We start from the raw sequence: 18,183 nt of genomic DNA, 5'->3' as shown, positions 1-18,183 counted from the left end.
TTTCTTGTCCATGTCTCAGAAACTTGTTTTAAAGCTATAAGCTCATATAAATGGGTCATTACTCATATGAGCTACTCTCAGTACTTAACATCTATCTATTCATACATGTACTTTTTAAACATTGGTTTGAGGCAAGCACTATTATTAGCCCCATGAAGAAGCTGACTCTCTAAGACATTTGGGATTAGTCCTAGAATATGGCAAGATGGAGCCACAGCCATCTCACTATTGGATTTTCCAGGGTTGTGTTCACCAGGGCTTCATTGCTGTGACAGGCACACAAGAGCCTCTGGTGAGGCAGAACACCATGGCTGTAGACCGTGGCGCTGCTTGAGCAGAGCCCCTGACTCACTGTGGCCAGAAAACAGAGGGAGAGGCAGGAAGTGGCCAGGAACAAGTTATGTGCTCAGGAGCACACCCACAGTGACCCACTTCCTCCAGTTGTTCTCTAAGAGCGACATCAGATAATCCACCAAGTGACTGATCACTGACTAGGTCAGAACTCTTCTGGTCCAGTCTACTCGATAACTCGATCTACCAGTTAAATGCAAACTTGGAGCAAATGAGCTGGTTTTTTTTGGTGGGGGAACACTTCTATTATCATATAATGAGAGCCCCTCCTCAATGTGTAGTAATCCCCTTAGTATGTAACCAGCTCTAAAACCAAGGATTCTCTTGTTAAATATTTCCACTAACCCTAAACTCTGATGAATGCCTTCTTGTTAATGTGTCCTGTAGGAGTGCGAGATTCTGGTCAGACGTCCCTTGTATGTGTGTACACGAGAATCTGCTTACTCTGCCCAATAAATAAGGGAATTATTGAAAGACTTAGAAACTCACAGAATCTGTCTGTAACTTAGAGAAGTGGCTTGGAACCTAATCAAGTAGAGGCTACAATTGTTAAAGCAGGAACAATTGAGTTAGAAATTATATAATGTTCAAATTTCGGGTTATAAACAGCACATCTGATTGGTGTAGAACAGAAGTCCCCAGAAGGAATGGATGCTGAGCAATTTAAAAAGGTTCCTACTTAAAACAACAACAACAAAAGAAAAGTAAAAACAACAACAAAAACCCTGTTTGAATTTCAGTCCTCCAGCCTCCCACTGAGTCTCCTTGCCTTAATTCTCTATAATCTGTCTTTAACATTGAAGCCAAAATGTTCTAACCTTTACATGTGTTTGTGTGACCTAGTTCAGTACTCTTTCTTGCTGCTTTATAAAACCCAGCCTGTAGGAAAGCCAGTGATGTCCTGAGTGAATGTGTATCTCTGACATGGTCATGCCCATATCAAGGACAGTGTCTCAGCCTCATTGGAATGGTCAAGCCTTCCGGGGGAGCTCAGCGGGGTGGCAAAACCTTCCTCGGGTCTGAGTGTGAATATTGATAGTACTAGAGTGCAGGAAATTTCCAGCCTTCTCACCCCCATCCCCGTGTTTATGGTCTGAAGACTGATATCCTACAGAGACTTCTATGCCTACCAAGATTAGTCAAACCTGCCTTCTTGTTCAGGTGCACACAATAACCTTCCTCCTCTGTATACAAAAACCTGCCTCATGGTCAACTGTGAACAATAAAGACACTGAGATTGCGGGTTGCTGAGGTTTCTCCATCAGAGCCCAGTTTCCCCATCCCAGTTTTCCTTTGTCAATCCCTGGAGCCATGGCACCAGCCTTCCTTCACTAGCCAGCCTCTGCAGGTTCAACACCTCCCCAACACACACACACACACACACACACACACACACACCTACCTTTCACTGGAAGTTGTATTCACCCCAAAATCCCTTGCCAAAATGCAGCCCCTGCTGCTGGGAGCCCTTCATCATAGCAGTGTACACGGTGGCTCTTATGTACTTCAGATCTGCTCAAATGTGGAGGCCAAGGCTGGAATGGCTACCCACTACAAGACACACCTGATTTACCACAGTGTCAATCAAAAATGTAGACCAGTGATCCCCAAAGTCCCATTCTATGACGAGGTGGAAAAGTGTGAATTGCTGATTGCTTTTGAAAAGTAACACAATTGATTCATTATTTACTTATTTTGGTTTTTCTGAGACAAGGTTTCTCTGTGTAGTTTTTGGTGCCTGTCCTGTAGACCAGGCTGGCCTCAAACTCACAGAGATCTGCCTGGCTCTGCCTCCCGAGTGCTGGGATTAAAGGCGTGCACCACCACAGCCCGGCCAGTTCATAATTTCTTAAGGATTTATTTTTATTTGTGGGTGTGTGTAGCCTGTGGAAGCTACAAGAGGTATCGAATCTGCTGGAGCTGAACTTACAGGTGGTTGTTAGCTATCCAGTGTGAGTTGTGGGAAGTGAACTGTAGTCCTCTACAAGAGGGAGAAGTGCTCTTATCCTCCGTCAGTTCTCTGCCTCATAGAATTGTTTTTAATTGGAACTTTAGTATAGAGTTTGAGAAGCACTGATCTATGGGACCCCATATTGGTATTAATTTTATATTTTCCTTTTTATAATCCCTCTTCAATAAAAGCAATGTTCAGGAGCAGTGCTAAGATTTTATTTATAATCTCATGATGTCTAGTACATTTAAATTTTAAAATGCTGGGGATTGAAGAGTTGGCTCAATGGTTAAGAGCACTTTTTGCTCTTGCAAGAGGACCTGTGTTCAATTCCCAGCACTCACACGGTGTCTCATAACCACGTATAACTCCAGTCCAAGACATCCAATGCCCTCCTCTGAGCTTGGTAGGCATCAGGCATGCACCTAGTACATGTACATACATGTAGGCAAAGCACTCACACACATAATAAAAATAAAATTGCAAGTGCCTTTTTAATGGATGAAAAGGTTTTAGAGTGGGAGCATGTAAGTCTAAAGTGTCTGGATATCATCACCTCCCATCTCTGTAATTCTTTTCCCACCAACTAGTTTATGATGAGCAAGAAGTTTGATGGAGAAGTTGAGGAAAACAAAGGCGCTAAAATTTGAATACTGCAATATTTATAAGATTTGAATAGCTTTTACTCTGTCTGTTTCTGGAATTATGAATACTCAACCCAGAAAGAGGATGGATGCACATGCATAATATTTGCACACAGTACCATTGGCTCCAGCATAAGTAGTTATGGATTTAAGAATATATACTCCAGTTCTGGCAGAGGCTAAATACTTGCTTTAGGTTAATGGTTAGAGATTTGTTTGTTGGATTTTTTTTTAATGTGCGTGATTATTTTGCCTGTCTATAGTGTGAGTGTGTTACCCAAGAGGTCAGAAGAAGGCATTGGATCCCCTAAAACTGATGGTTTTAAGCTACCATGTGGATGCTGGGAACTGAACCCAGGTCCTCTGCAACAGCAACAAGTGCTCTTAACCACTGAGCCACCTCTCCAGCCCCTGGTTATCAATGTTTTAATTCCATATCTATTGACACTCAAAATCTAGGCATTTCCAAGAAGCATTGTGAGTTATAACTTTAAGTACTTGCCATACTAGAAATTAAATTTGAGTATTGTTGTTGTAGAATATTATCTTAAGGTGTGTTATTTTTGTTTATGTTGCATTTGTTTAACTCGGTGAAGCTGTGATACTTTACCTGTCTAAAACATCTGATGATCTAATAAAGAACTAAATGGCCAATAGCAAGGCAAGAGAAAGGATAGACAGGGCTGGCAGCCAGAGAGAATATATAGAAGGAGAAATCTCAGAGAAAAGAAGAAAGCCTGAGAAGGAGGAAGACTCCAGGGGCCAGCCACCCAACTACACATCCAGCAACAGATTAAGAAATAATGGAAGGTATACAGAAATAGAGAAAGGTAACAAGCCCAGAGGCAAAAGGTAGAAGGGATAATTTAAAGTTAAGAAAAGCTGCAAAGAAACAAGCCAAGTTAAGGCTAGGCATTCATGATTAAGAATAAGCTTCCGTGTATGATTTATTTGGTAGCTTGGGTGGTGGGCCCTCCAAAAGAATAAAATAAAACAACACTGTGGTTCATGCCTTTAATTTCAGCACTGGGGAGGCAGAGGCAGGTGGATCTCTGTGAGTTTGAAGTCAGCCTAGTTTACAAAGTGAGTTCCAGGACAACCAGAGCTATGTAGGGAAACCCTGTCAGGAGAGGAAAAAAAAATATTGAGATCTTTTCAAATCAAGATTACTTAAGTGTTAATTACCTCGATTGTAGCTATTATAACAGTGATGTGATCACATGAAATTCTGGAAAATCCACTGTACAACATTCTGTAAATACTGGCAGTTCTAGATATGAAGTTTCCAATTTGATGTTTGGTTTCTTTTTAATTTTTGTTATTTTCAAGACTTGGTCTCCCTATGTAGCCCTGGCTGTCCTAGAACTCAAGTAGACAGACCATGCTGGCCTTGGACTCAAAAGAGATTTTGGCTCTGCCTCCCAAGTGCTGGAATTAAAGGTGTGTCTCACCACATCTAGCTTTTAAAATATTTTTTAAAGATTGATTTTGAAAGCTGGGTGGTGGTGGCACACGCCTGTAATCCCAGAAGTTAGGAGGCAGAGGCAGGTGGATCTCTGTGAGTTCGAGGCCAGCCTGGGCTACAGAGTGAGTTTCAGGAAAAGCACAAAAGCAAAACAGAGAAACCCTGTCTCAAAAAAAAACAAAAAACAAAAAAAGATTGATTTTGATGTGTTGGAGCACACGTGCACATGTGCAGCACCCACTGAGTGCGGAAGAGGACGTGGGATCTCCTTGAGCCACCTGACTTAGGTGCTGGAGACTGAACTGTCCTCAGTAAAGGCAAAACTTCTCTTAACCACTGAACCTTCTCTCCACATCCCCTCCCCATTTGATAATTTTAAAGGGATGATATTTTGTACCATCACCTCCAACGTATCTGTAATTCCAATATATATGTATGTATATATAAAGTCGGTCCCCATAGAAGATCCGTGTGTGTGTGTGTGAGTGCCACGGAAGACTGGGCTGATTTTGTGCTAGTCATTATCATCATCATCATCATCTTCATCCTCAGTGCCTTCACCCTCCTCAGCTGAGTGGACCACGGCCTCTTGTGTAGTCCTGAAAGCCTGCTCCTCATCCACACTGGGATCATCCATTTCTGTAATTTCTGGTCCACTGGGATACTCTTGATAGACTGGTGCCAGGCCTGGGGGCGTGTAATCCTCCACACTATACTTATGACCCCAGCCTATGTAGAAGTTTTCAAACTTCCTGTAAATGAAAAGAAAATAAAGTCATGTCTCTTAAGAGAAGTTGACCCCTTAATTGTAATAATGTGTTGTTAATGTATCTTGGATCCATGTTTCTTTAACAAAACAAAGCATTTTAAAATGCTAGAGTGAAATAGTCCCCAATAATTCCTCAAGTACTGGAAATTATTTGTATTAAACTGCTAAGTTGGTTGTGAAAAACAGGGCCAGATTCTGTCAAAAATGCACCCTATATCTAGACCTCTCTTAAGAAAGGGCCTTGGGTTATTCAATTATTTCATTTTTTTTGCAGACATTTTCTACAAAGTTCAAAAGTTGCTCACCTTTGGCTGGATGAAGAGTTAAGAGCTGTGGCTAAAAACTGATGTGTTATTTTTCAGGCCTCATAGAATCAAAGGAAATTGCAGAGGCTTTACCTTGTAGGCCTCACCCCACTTAGGAAGACTCCCCATCCCACAGCAGATATGATACATAACCAATGGATGGACCCCCTTTGCTAACCGGAGTTTCAGTCAAGAACTCTGCCCCCAAGGCTAGTCATGCATTCCTAACTCAAGAGCCTTCGTTCTTAGGGTTCTGTCTCAGGCCCGAGGGCCCACCCATGAGGCGACCTCATGATATCCATAGATCTGTGACACCCACATTCCTGCAAATCTGTTTGATCTTTGGAAGAGAATAATGTGGGGGGAAAGGCATCTCTTCCTTGTGATATCCTTGTAAATAATTAAAAACTTGGCTTTTACTTTTTTTTTTTTTAGTATAATATTTTTATTATTTGGGAATTTCACATTATGCACCCTGATTACACTCACTTCCCAGTCCTTAAGTCCCAGGTCTGGTCCCCTAACCCTTGTGACCTCTCCACTCCAAAAAATAGTGGGGAAAAAAAACCCCACAAGTCCAATTTGTGTTGCCCATGTACTCACTTGGTCAAACTCCAGTGGCCATTGGCTTTCACTTTTGACTTGTGATTTTTAAACTTTTTCATACAATATATTTCATCATATTCTTACATCCAACTCCTTCCAAATTCCCCCACCCATCCAACTCAGTTTTCTTTTTTAGAAACAATGCAACACACGCACACGCACACGCACACGCACGCTCGCCCACAGTGCATGGAGCGTGTTTTGTGTTGGCTAACTGATGCCTGAGCATGAGGCTTGCTTTAATGGCTAATCTAACCAACCAATGCAGCTCAGCTCTCACCTGCTCAGTTGTGCTTTCTGACCCTAATTAGGAAAGAAACAGAAACAAGACCAATGAAACTGTGTTCTTTCTCAGCAAGGGATAAAAGAAGCTGTAGTAGTCTCTTGATCCTAATGCCCTTGAAAGTGACCACCTAAATAAAGCATATTTCAAAACACTCAACAAACATAACGTCTAATTCAATTGCATCTTAAACTCTCCACTAACTTAAATGAGTGAGTGAGTGATGTAACACCATGTCCAATATAGATAAATGGGATAATTATGTGAAAAAGTACACCCCTGAATTACTCTAGCTCTAAACTTAATCTTTACTATATTGCAGAAGTCATTTTAATAAATCACACACTCTATATCTAACATGCCAAAGATGAATTTAGACAATAGTAACATAATTTCCAGAGCCTAAATAATGACAATTGTCAGACTAGGCTAGCACCTTCAATGTCAATGCTTATATTAATAATGTACTTTCAATGTGTCCTTTATTTGTATCTAAAGTTCTATCTGAGCATGCCCAGAGTCATTCCTGTCTAGGATTTAAGTCCCAAACCATGTTACTTAATCTTTAGCTAAATATGTCTCAAAAACGTATCCGATATCTTTCCTTCCTGGATTATGACTTTTAATTGAATATGCTTGGGAATGTACTGCTTACAACCCAGAATACTCTGCTCAGGATTGTCTCTACCCTGGGTGAGTGTATGGGCTCTCTAAACAACATCATCATTCTTGATTGATTTTGATATTCTGCTTACCTGCTGTGGGCAAATATATCCTTTCCCAGCTTTCTGTCCTGGTGGAGCTAGCTTTGGTTTTGCACTCACCAAAATATAAACTCTCTGAGTTTGGTTACATATGGCTTTGTGAGCAGCCAGATACTTACTTGCCATTGGAAAAGGCATATGCTCCAGGCCAAAGATTGGATCGAAGGACAGCAATTGCATACTGCGGAATGAGATTCGAAGACAGCCGTGATGTCCAGGAGGGTATATTTTGAATATCTGTAACCCAATGAGAAAAGTTACAAGCTTCACAACAAAACAGACAAGAATCTACAGATAACTGAAGCGATTTTTATAAATATAGACCCATCACCAACATTTGCTATAAGTATACAAATCAAGAGAGCATTTTATGAGTGTTCTGGACCAATATAATTTTATGCCTGTATATGCGGTATACATATATATACACACATGTATCTTATGTATAAATTTATAACATAAACATATAAATACGTATTAATATTCTTGCTAAACAGAGACTTTACTAAAGGAGAAGTTTGTGTAGTCAGGAAATAGTTTGATAACCAAGGGATAAGGTAATGCATTCCTATGGAAAAGGCTAATAAGACTTGCAAGCAAATCAGAATAGGAAGAAACAAGAGAGACAAACATAGATTGGAAGCCAACTATAGACCACATGTAACAAATGTGTTTGTGGCATACAGAATGCCAGACAAGAATGGCATCAACCTTTCCAGTTAGTGACGGCCCATTCCTGTTTCTTCAGCCTTTTTCAAAGCATGCTAGTATAGCCGAAAGCACTCTTTACTCCTACCCTTCCAGAACCCAGGAGGAGAGAAGGGGTGAGACCTATCTCTCGCCCCCCTTTAGGGTTTCCAATGGTTGCATGTTTACCACACAATATGGTTTATGGGTCCTTGTTAACAGTTGTATAAAGTTACCTAAATCTTCAGAGATTGGTGTCAAAAGAGGAGGCCCCACTTCCTGTTCTATGTAGTCAGGCTCTTCTCCTTTTTCTTCATCTTCTTCCTCTTCCTCTTCCTCGTTTTTTTGTATGGGATTGAACCAAGTACAGCGACCCTGGAGATGAACATCAAAACGTTTAATGGATTAATGTGAACCTTACAAATGAGAGAATATTCATATTGGTTGGTAGTTACCAAGATGAGGCTTCTCTGTATGGGAAATTGGCCAACTATTCTGATACAGGGTCACTTTCTACGATCTGTCTCAGTTTTTACAGTGCTAGGCTTGCCAACATGTGCATTCACACTGAGCTTTTTCATTCTGTATACTTTCACCAAGTATTATTTCCATCTGGGTTACTTAAGGAAAAACAACAAACCTGTATTAGTTACTTCAATAATTTTCCATTTCTTGGAGTTTCAGAACTTGGAGGTGGATGCCTGCTTTAAAATGGACAGAATTGTGGTATTATGTTCCCAAAAATATTGTACAGGTAATAAACTTAACTGGGGTCAGAGAACAGACAGCCACTAGATACAGAGCCACAAATGGTGGCTAGAAAATGGGAAGAGTAAGCCACAGCAGAAGTTGGGCGGTGGTGGTGCACACCTTTAATCCCAGAAGGCGAACCTTTAATCCCAGGGAGTAGAGGCAGAAATGGAAAGATTATATAAGGCATGAAGACCAGAAACTAGAAGCATTTGGCTGGTTAAGCTTTTAGACCGTAAGCAGCACAGTTCAGCTGAGATTCATTTGGATGAGGACTCAGAAGCTTGAAATCTGAGGAAACAAGACCAGCTGAGGAACTGGTGAGGTGAGGTAGCTGTGGCTTGTTCTGCTTCTCTGATCTTCCAGTGTTCACCCCAATAACTGGCCTCAGGTTTGATTTTATTAATAAGACTCTTTAAGATTCATGCTACACAGAATCTTAATGGAAATGGTAGCAATACATTTAACTAGTTTGTAATACTTTATATAAATGAAATGAATGGTAATTTAAAAAAAAAACCACTTTTCCTTTCTTTTGAAATGTTCTAATTGATTTTTTTGATATGTTATTTTATATTAGAAATTGTAAGAATGGTTTTAAGATCATTTAACATTTTAAAATCCAATCATTAAAGCCAGGCATGATGGCACACACATTTAAGTTCAGAATTCAGGAGGAAGAGGCAGGTAGATCTCTATGTGTTCAAGGCTAGCCTGTTGTACATAGCAAGTCCCAGGCTAGTCAGGAATACATAACCTGATCCTGTCTCAAAAAATAAAAATCCATTATTATAATTCCCTTTGACCTAAAGACGCGCGCCCGAGTGTGTGTGTGTGTGTGTGTGTGTGTGTGTGTGTGTGTGTGTGTGTGCCACATGTGTGCAGACGTCCATGGAGGTCAGAAGATATCAGATAGCCTAGAGCTGGAGTTCAGGCCATTGTGAGCCTCCTGTCAATGATACTGGAACCAAACTTGGGTCTTCTGGAAGGGCAGGAAGCGCTCTTATTAGCTGGGCATTCTTACGTCCAGTTCCTATACTTCCTTATTTATAGACTATCCCTAAAATATTCATAATTGTAAGACACTGTCACAATAGCCTTGTTGAAATCATACATATCTGGCCTTTACAGTACTTTTTGTTTGTCTGTCTGTTTGTTTTTTGTGTGTGGTTTGTTGGGTTTTTGTTTGTTTGTTTTGTTTTTGAGACAGGGTTTCTCTGTGTAGTCATGACTATCCCGGAACTCACTCTCTAGGCCAGGCTGGCCTGCACTCAGAGATCCATCTGCCTCTGCCTCCAGCTTGCTGGGATTAAAGGTGTGCACCACCATCACTTGGCCAGAGTACTTTTTAGTATTTGTTTTTATTAGCATATAGTAACTGAACAAAATAATGTTTCATTGTGATGTTTACACACAAGTATATGATGTATTTTCATCACATTTCAGCCCCCATTAGCTTCTCTTGTATCCCCTTCCAATGCTAATTATTATTAATAACGACATTTTAAATGTGATAGGACTGGGGTCCTAATTGCTCAGGTAATAACTCTTATCTAGAGTACTCAAGAGCACCTCTTGTCTAGATAGAAGTGAAGATTTTCTGCTTGTGATGGAGGAGCAAAGGGATGTTTCAGGGGAAGGGCTGTGGGTCCTTTGTCTCACACCTCACTCTATAACCAATTAGCTAAGGTGGCTTTACCATTGCTCCCACTCTGCCTGCCCCAACCCCTCATGGTAAAAGAAAGGTAATCCTGCAGCCTTCATAGGGTTGTGGTGAGAATCAAATCATGTATGTGTTTACATACATAATTGGTTCCATGTAGCATATCTGGCACAGAGCCTCTATATAACTGCTGTACAAAACTGGTTTTCATTTCTGTAGTAATCTTTTAATGTTCTTGAACATAAAAGCTTCATGTAGAATATAAGAATTGTTGACAAAATTAATGCACATCAATATTTACAGTCTAGCAGATTATTTCACAACACACATAAATCCAAGTCTATGTACTGCCCGAATGCTCTCCTACCTGAGGAAGAATGTACTGCACATGATGGACCCAGTTGGATAGAGATTCCACCAGGTCAATCACTTGGATGCCCTCAAAATCAGGGTTTTCCTCATAGCTGTCTCGACCACCTTCCACCTCCTCTTCTTCTCCTTCCTCTTCACCAAATTGATAGAATCCTAGAGGGCTGACATGGGTCGCTGCTGAAATGCGGGCAATTTGTGCTCTTAAGTAATTGCTTTCATTTCCTGGGAAGGGCGGGTAGCTTATGATGGCCGCATCTAGTCGCCCAGTGAAAAATTTCTTGATTTTTCTTGCAGTAACAATTTGTGCAGGCGTAACTGACGGTAACTTCACCCACGGACTTCCAGGCTCATTGCAAACAAAATAGACATACTTGTTTGTACCTGTTCTACTGTCTTCCTTTGGGATAGCCTGTGGGGCCTTATACAAGGGCTTTGGTAATTCATCCTCCTCACCTTCCTCGGCTTCACTTTCTCCATCATCCCTCTCCTCAGCAACCCCTTCCTCTTCCACCTCCTCTTCATCTTCACCATCGCGGAATTCCACTTCAGCCACGATGTAATTCATGTCCAGACCCAGGATCTTGCCCCAGAAGCGGCATCTTTGGATTGGGTGTGTGTCAGTGAGTTGCTTGAGGGCAAGAAACACCCGATAAGTCTCATCTGTCCCCAAACCAACTCCAGCCTGTTCAAAATAATACGCTGACTCCATCACATTGGGCAGAGAGCTTTCTGCCTAGGAAAACAAATACAAAATTTTATTCATAAGGGGAATATTTGCCTCTTTTCTATGTCTCGATATTAGCTCGACTTTCCTCCTCTATTCTTTTTTTGAAGATATGCATCAACATGTGTTAATTCCTAAATTTCGGTTCTTCCCTCACACATAAAGCTTCTTACACCAACTATACTCATTGATATGATGATAGGTACTTTGTTTTATATGACTCTTAGAAAGAACTTAATAATTACTAATGATAAAAATTCAAAGCCAGATGTAATGGTTCACACCTTTAATCCTAGCACTTGGAAGGCAGAGGCAGGTAGATCTTGTTGAGTTTGTGGCCAATCTAACCTATATAGCAAGTTCCAGGCCAGCCAGGGCTATATAGTGAGGCTCAATCTGAAAAAACATTCAACATTTTTTCATACAAAATAGTGAATAATGCTAAAATAAGATATAATTTAACTTGCAGAGACATATTTATAAACATTTGTGTTTGTTGTCATTAAATACATTAAAATATGTATTAGTTTGTGGCTTTATATGTATGTCAGGTAGATAACAATCTGTGTAGTAACATGTAACATAATGGGAAGGATAAAAAAGGAAACCATTTTTTGAAGTGCTTGGCATGATCTACACTTTAAAAATACAAATGCACTTGACAGTTTATATAGTAAATAACAGCATTTGAAATAATAAACACAATTCCATAAAAGGAATAGAGGGAAATGAACCCAGGGTGCTAAATGGACCAGAGAATAGCATTTACAAGCCCAAAGGGAAGTATGGGAAGAACCTTAACTGAAGCGGAATGCTTCCCAGACAGTCTTGACTCACAGGAGAGAGCAGTTATGAGCACTCATTATTCTTACAAGTAACTTGCTATCATTTATATTTTTCCATTGTTTGTGGTGTCAAAATAAAAGTAAGGGCTTTTTGAGATTTTTCTTTGGTTGTTTGGTGGGTTGGTTTTGATTGAGTATAGCCCTGGCTGCTCTGGAACTCACTCTCTAGTCCAGGCTGGCCTTGAACTCACAAACATCTGTCTGCCTTTGCCTCTGAGTGCTGGGATTAAAGCCACCTGGCCTGGCTAACACACCTAATATAATGTAATACATTTAAAATCCTCACTTGTGGTATAAGATTGCAAAATTCTTTCCCTGGCATGTAGAGTGTCCTTTGCTCTTGGCCCTGCTCACTTATCTACAACACAGTGGGGTCAGGAGCACAATTGTGGGGGTCAAAGGACAATTGCCTGGAGCTGGTTCTGTCCTTAAGCATGTAGGTTCCAGGACTGAACCCAGCGAGGCCTTCAAGCATGACAGCAGGAGCCTTTGCCCTCTTTCTGGCCCTGATAGGAAGTTGTACTCTTTATCCTGTAACTCAGCCCCCGTATTTCACAGCTGCTAGCCTGATCCTTTATTAGGAAGATGCTTGGTCAAGGTGTGTGGGAGGTTAGGCTTGAGGCTCAAAACAGCTATGCCTCTTCTCACTCACCTCTACATCGGGGGTAGAACCTGACCTAGCAAAGCTGCCTTAGACGGCCGGGAGCCCTGTTCCTGCATTCAATACTGACATTTCTTTATGAAGGTGTTCCTGAGACTGTCCGCCACCTGTTGTGGCTCTCATCCACTGCTCTAGCACCATGTGTGCTGCCATGGTTTCTGCCATGATGACAACGGACTGAGCCTCTGGAAGTGTAAGCAAGACCCCCATCAGGTGGCTTTCTTTTGTGAGTCACGGCCTTGTTCATGGCGTCTCTTCATGGCAATACAACAGTGACTAAGACTCGATCCATCCACCAAGAGTGGATGCCATATTTCATTGTGCACCAAATAGTGACTTTCTAAAAGATGACAGACCTCATGTATGACAAAGGTCTCGTAAAATGACGAAAACTTCATACCCATTACTGACACAGAAGTCACCAAATGATCATAGTGAAATGCACCGGAAGGTTTGAAAGGATGTAGAAAAATTTGATTCAAATACTATTTACAGAGCTACAAAAACAGTTGGTGTGCTCATCAGCAAACCTCTTTCATCCCCGAGATTCCAGTGCTCATTAGTAGTACCAAGCTACTTGGCAATCACTTACTACTATGTACAGATCTATAAAATGGAATATTCATGAAGCAAACGCCACCCATCCCCGTGCTCAGTCATGGTGTTGAGATAGTTGGTGAACACTTACAATTTCCTCCTCCAGTTCTGGATCAATTCCTTCCAACTGTCCCTTGAAGAAAGAGAGCCTTCTGCTTCTCTGCTATTTCATATGCTGGAAGCATCTCATTTTCATTGTGGAGTGTATCTAATTTTTTATTAAAATTGGCCACTTTTACATCTTTGCTTATATTTTCAATGATGTCAACAGCATCTGCAGGACGCTTGTCTAATATCATGGTCAACACATTAGAAAGATGATCATATCTACCCAAACAGAGAAAATTCCAGATAATATATACATCATGAACAATTTTTTAAAATTTCATGCAAATTCAGTTGGGTTTTGGGGAAGTTAAAAATTTGAAATCTTAAGAGATTTTGAAGAGAAGCTCATTTCTACCATTCCAGATAGAACATACTCTAGACTTTTCTCTAGTAAATCCTCTAATGTGAGGTGGATATTTAAGTTAGTAGAGGAAAACACAGCAGCAGGAGATTGAAATTGAAATCTCTTAGCCATATACTAACAGTGAGGAACATTTTTCACTCTTACCTTAATTATTTCCTGTTCCCCATCCTTACCCTCACCAAATGCAATCTGATATTATTTGATATTATCCTATTAATTCCTTAAAGGTTGTGTTCTTACCATATTACATATTTTAAAGAATTTTTCCAATTATGTCTACATGTAGGTAGGTACGTGTGAAAGCATGTGCCCCTGGAGACTAGAACATGCCAGATCGCCTGGATTCTGAGTTGCAGGTGCTTTTGAGCTGCCTGACATGGGTGCTGGAAACCAGACTCTAGTCCTCTGCAAGATCAGTACACACTCATAACTGCTGAGCCATTTCTCCAGCCCCGACATCTTTAAAAAATGGATTTATTTTATTTAATGCATGTGAGTATTTTGCATGCATGTATGTATGTGTACCATTTGCATGCTGGTTCCTTAAGAGGTCAGACATTTTTGGATCCCCTAGAACTGGGATTAAAGGGTAGTTGTGAGCTACCACCATGTGGGTGCTGGCTACTGAATCCTGGTTTTCTGCAAGAGCAACTAGTTCCCTTACCCACTAAGCCCTGTCTCCACCTGCTACATTATATTTTTAAAGTAACAATTTGCTTCAATGTTTTTAGGCTCCCTAAAAAGCATTTCATATTGCTATCTACCTACATACAGTTAAAGACAAGTCAACAAATTATTTGCTTTTTTTCTTTTGTTTTAAACTATTTTGTTAGTTACATGTGTTTTAATCATATTCACCTTCCCTCTCACAACTCTCCCAAGATCCACCCATCTAACTTTGTGTCCTTTCTTCCCCCTCCATCAGGGCCTATGTGTGCCGTGCTACCCAAATATTCTTAGACATGTGGCCTTCCTCTGGAGTGGTGATTATAACATTTTGTTCTACTCTATTTCACAATTATATTAGCAAAACTTCATTTACCATTAATTAATTATACATTGTTCATAACTCACAGTCTGTAGTTTTCAAGCACCAGATTTATAGGGACCACATGGACTTTACACACTACTATATACTTATCTCTTAGCACAATGCTGATTTACAGAATAAGAATGGATGGATGGATAGATGGATGGATGGATGGATGGATGGATGGATGGATGGATGGATGGGGAAATAGTGACCTATGCCTCTTGAAAATCTGTTTCCAATATCATCAAAATCTATTGCATTGCATCCTCTTTTGTCAGTAAACACTGAGTGTCAGCTGAATAAGAAATGTGGAAAGCAAACACCAACTCCACGGGATCCAATGTCTTCAGCCTCCAAGGGCACCTACATTCATAAGCACACTCCCACACATAGATATGTAATTAAAAATAAAATATTTTTATAACATGGTGTTATGAAGTAGTTAAGAGTTCTTCCTGCTCTTTGAGAGGACTCGAGTTGGGTTTCCAGTACTTACATGTGCCCACATTGTATTTGGAAGATATAGCCTCTAGTTCCTGCTGCTATCTACTCATACTTTGGAGGCTGATGATCCCTAGTTGGAGGGCCAGGTATCAAAATATATAAGTTTATAAGCATTTATAAAATTATGAATGTCATATAAATTTATAAAATTATAACTGTCACAAAGTACTATGAAATAAAAGCTTACACTACTGCAGGAGAGTTCTATGGCAGCTGAGTTCTGAAGGGTCAGGAGATAACTAAGCAAAGACTGAGGGAAAAGCCTCCTCAGCAGAGGGGTTATGGGGACTGATTATTATGACTGCAGAAGAGGAATGAGGAAGGAAACAAATTGAAAATCAAGCAAATGAAGTCCTCCATGAGTTTCTGAGTCAGTCCTTCATACTGAAAAAGAACAACCTGATTTCGTGTTTTCTTTATTTTAAAAAATTTATTGACACTTATTAAAGCATGAATGGGTGTTTTGCCTGCACCTAAGTCTGTGCAACCAGTGTGTGCCTGATGCCAGGGACGCCAGAGGAGGGCTTCGGAACCCTTGAAACTAGAGTTGCAGACAATTGTGAACTAGGAATTGAACGTGGGTCTTCTCAAAGACGAGCCAGTACTCTTAACCACCGACCATCTCTTCCACCCCCATTTGGTATTTTCTAGAGTTGTTTCTAGCCACAAAATTCATCTATGATAATATAATCCTGGAGGCAAAAATGTCTAAAAACCTACACTATTATGAGTTCTCACATTAAAGCCCCAATGAGATGTCAAGAACATACTGGGACAGCTGGTTACTGTATGTTTAAAAGAGACTAGAATGTTTTTTGTTGTTGTTATTTTTGTTTTTGTTTTGCTGGAGCTGAGGACTGAACCCAGGGCCTTGCACTTGCTAGGCAAGAGCTCTACCACTGAGCTAAATCCCCAACCTAGAATGTTTTTAAATAGCCGGTTTTTCTGGTTCCCTGTAGAACACAGGATGTGGAACTTTCAGTGCTCACATTGCAGGACAGACCTAAGAAAACCAGGACGGGCAGTCACCCCAGCACTGTCCAGGGACTGAACATAAAGTCAACCTACACAGGTCCTGGAATGGTTGCAAGAGTGCACACTCTCAATGTAGGCATTCTATTTTACAAGCACCCTGGGTAGATGCTTAGATTTCATGACTTTATAATTCCTTCCAAGTCAAAAATAAATAAAACAAACAACAATGAGACCCCAAACAAACAAAATATACCCAGACTGTGTGACTAGGGTCTTCAAAGACCTAAAGGAATTGTCAGCAGTGGCCTGGATTTAAGTGTTTCCTACAATTATTTCATGAATTCATTTATTTGTATTTTCTCTCATTTGTTTTTTGTTTGTTTGTTTGTTTTTGAGATAGAGTCCCTCTGTGTTGCCCTGGCTGACCTGGAACTTTCTGTGTAGACCAGGCAGACCTGTAACAGAGATCAGCCTGCCTCTACTTCCCCTCCTAGGTCTTGAGATTAAAGGCCTAGGCCACCACACCCAGTAACTTTTCTTTTTCAAAAGAAAGCCTTTCAGATTCTATCTTCTTTCATCTCCGGCGTGTTTTCACAGAGACATTCACCTCATTCTGCCCCTGTCCTGCTTTGTCTAACTGTCGTGTCGTGTCCCCCCCCTCCCCCCCCCTCCCCCCGCCGCCGCGAGATACTTACAGGTTTAAACCAGACTTGCTGCTGGTACTCAGCAGGTATGCCTTTGCATTCTGAATGGCCACCTCAAGCATACTGGGGGCTGCTTTGGTGGCCCCAAACTCAGTCTGGTCTGGATCATAGTTACTGTTTGTGTCTTCCTCCTGTAGAAGGTCATATCTCGGCCCTCTGGGCTTGGGCTTGTTATGGCTGGCATCGCCTGGCCCACACAGGTCAGGCTGGGGTGGTGGAGACTGGGGGAAGGTGCTTCCCTCCGCTTGGCTCGTGTAGTGAGAAGTTAATTGTCTTGCAGCAGAATATGGTTCCCAAGGGTCAGAATGAGGCGTCGCAGCATCAAGAATCCCACTCGGGACCCTCTCTGCCTGTGATGAAGTTACAGGGTCCTGTGTAGATGCGGTCAGGAAAGAAGTGGAAGGAGACTCCGGAGGAAGCAGAGGAGGGGAGGACCGCACTCCTGATCTGCTGACATATTCCAGAGACCGGCTGGCTCCAGATTGGAGGCCCCAAGAGGGGCTCATTCTGCGTTGGGGCTCAGTGTCTGACCTTTGCTGCTCTTCCCGGTACTCAGGTGTCAGGGGACCGGGATCCTGGCGAGAAGCTGCTGACGCTCCTTCCCATGGCTGCTCTGCTTCTTCTGGCTCTTGGTTTTCTTCTTCTTGCTTCAGAGAAGAATTTTCCATAGGAGTAAAAAATAAAAGTAACAAAGATTCTGACTGAAGAGAGAGTGAAGATATGGAAGAAAGCAATACGGAGTTTTGCTGAGATCTCCTAAGCAATCAATTTCTGAGTCCTACAGGCTACACAGGTTGCAGCGTCCTGTCTCCATAGCAACCCCAGGCTGACCTTCTCTGTGGCGGGGGGGGGGGGGGGGGGGGGGGTAGGGAATTCAAGCAGCCCTGTTACTAGGATTCTAGGGAGGAGACTAAGACGAAAATTTTAGTTTTGTGATTTGGTGAAGTCTCTGTCCTTCTTCCTAGATCAGCCAATCCGAACCGGACCCTTTCGGGTTGTTTTGCTTTGTTTTAGAAACCGGATATCTGCAAGTCCTCTGCCTAAAGCATAGACTAGGA

At 41.3% G+C, this 18,183-nt stretch overlaps 1 protein-coding gene across 1 annotated transcript; it reads right to left on the bottom strand.

Annotated features, from left to right (window-relative positions):
• Positions 1–4,573: 4,573 nt before the first annotated feature.
• On the bottom strand, positions 4,574–17,956 carry Rsph4a (radial spoke head component 4A). Its single transcript, XM_036169314.1, is given in 7 exon segments — positions 4,574–5,163; positions 7,258–7,375; positions 8,062–8,200; positions 10,606–11,343; positions 13,529–13,570; positions 13,572–13,764; positions 17,117–17,956. Coding segments are annotated over 7 exon segments (2,145 nt in total). The 5' UTR covers positions 17,794–17,956; the 3' UTR covers positions 4,574–4,925.
• Positions 17,957–18,183: the final 227 nt, after the last annotated feature.

Source organism: Onychomys torridus, chromosome 19, assembly GCF_903995425.1.
Source record: "Onychomys torridus chromosome 19, mOncTor1.1, whole genome shotgun sequence".
Lineage (NCBI taxonomy): Eukaryota > Metazoa > Chordata > Mammalia > Rodentia > Cricetidae > Onychomys > Onychomys torridus.
This window is presented reverse-complemented; position numbering and strand designations above follow the sequence as displayed.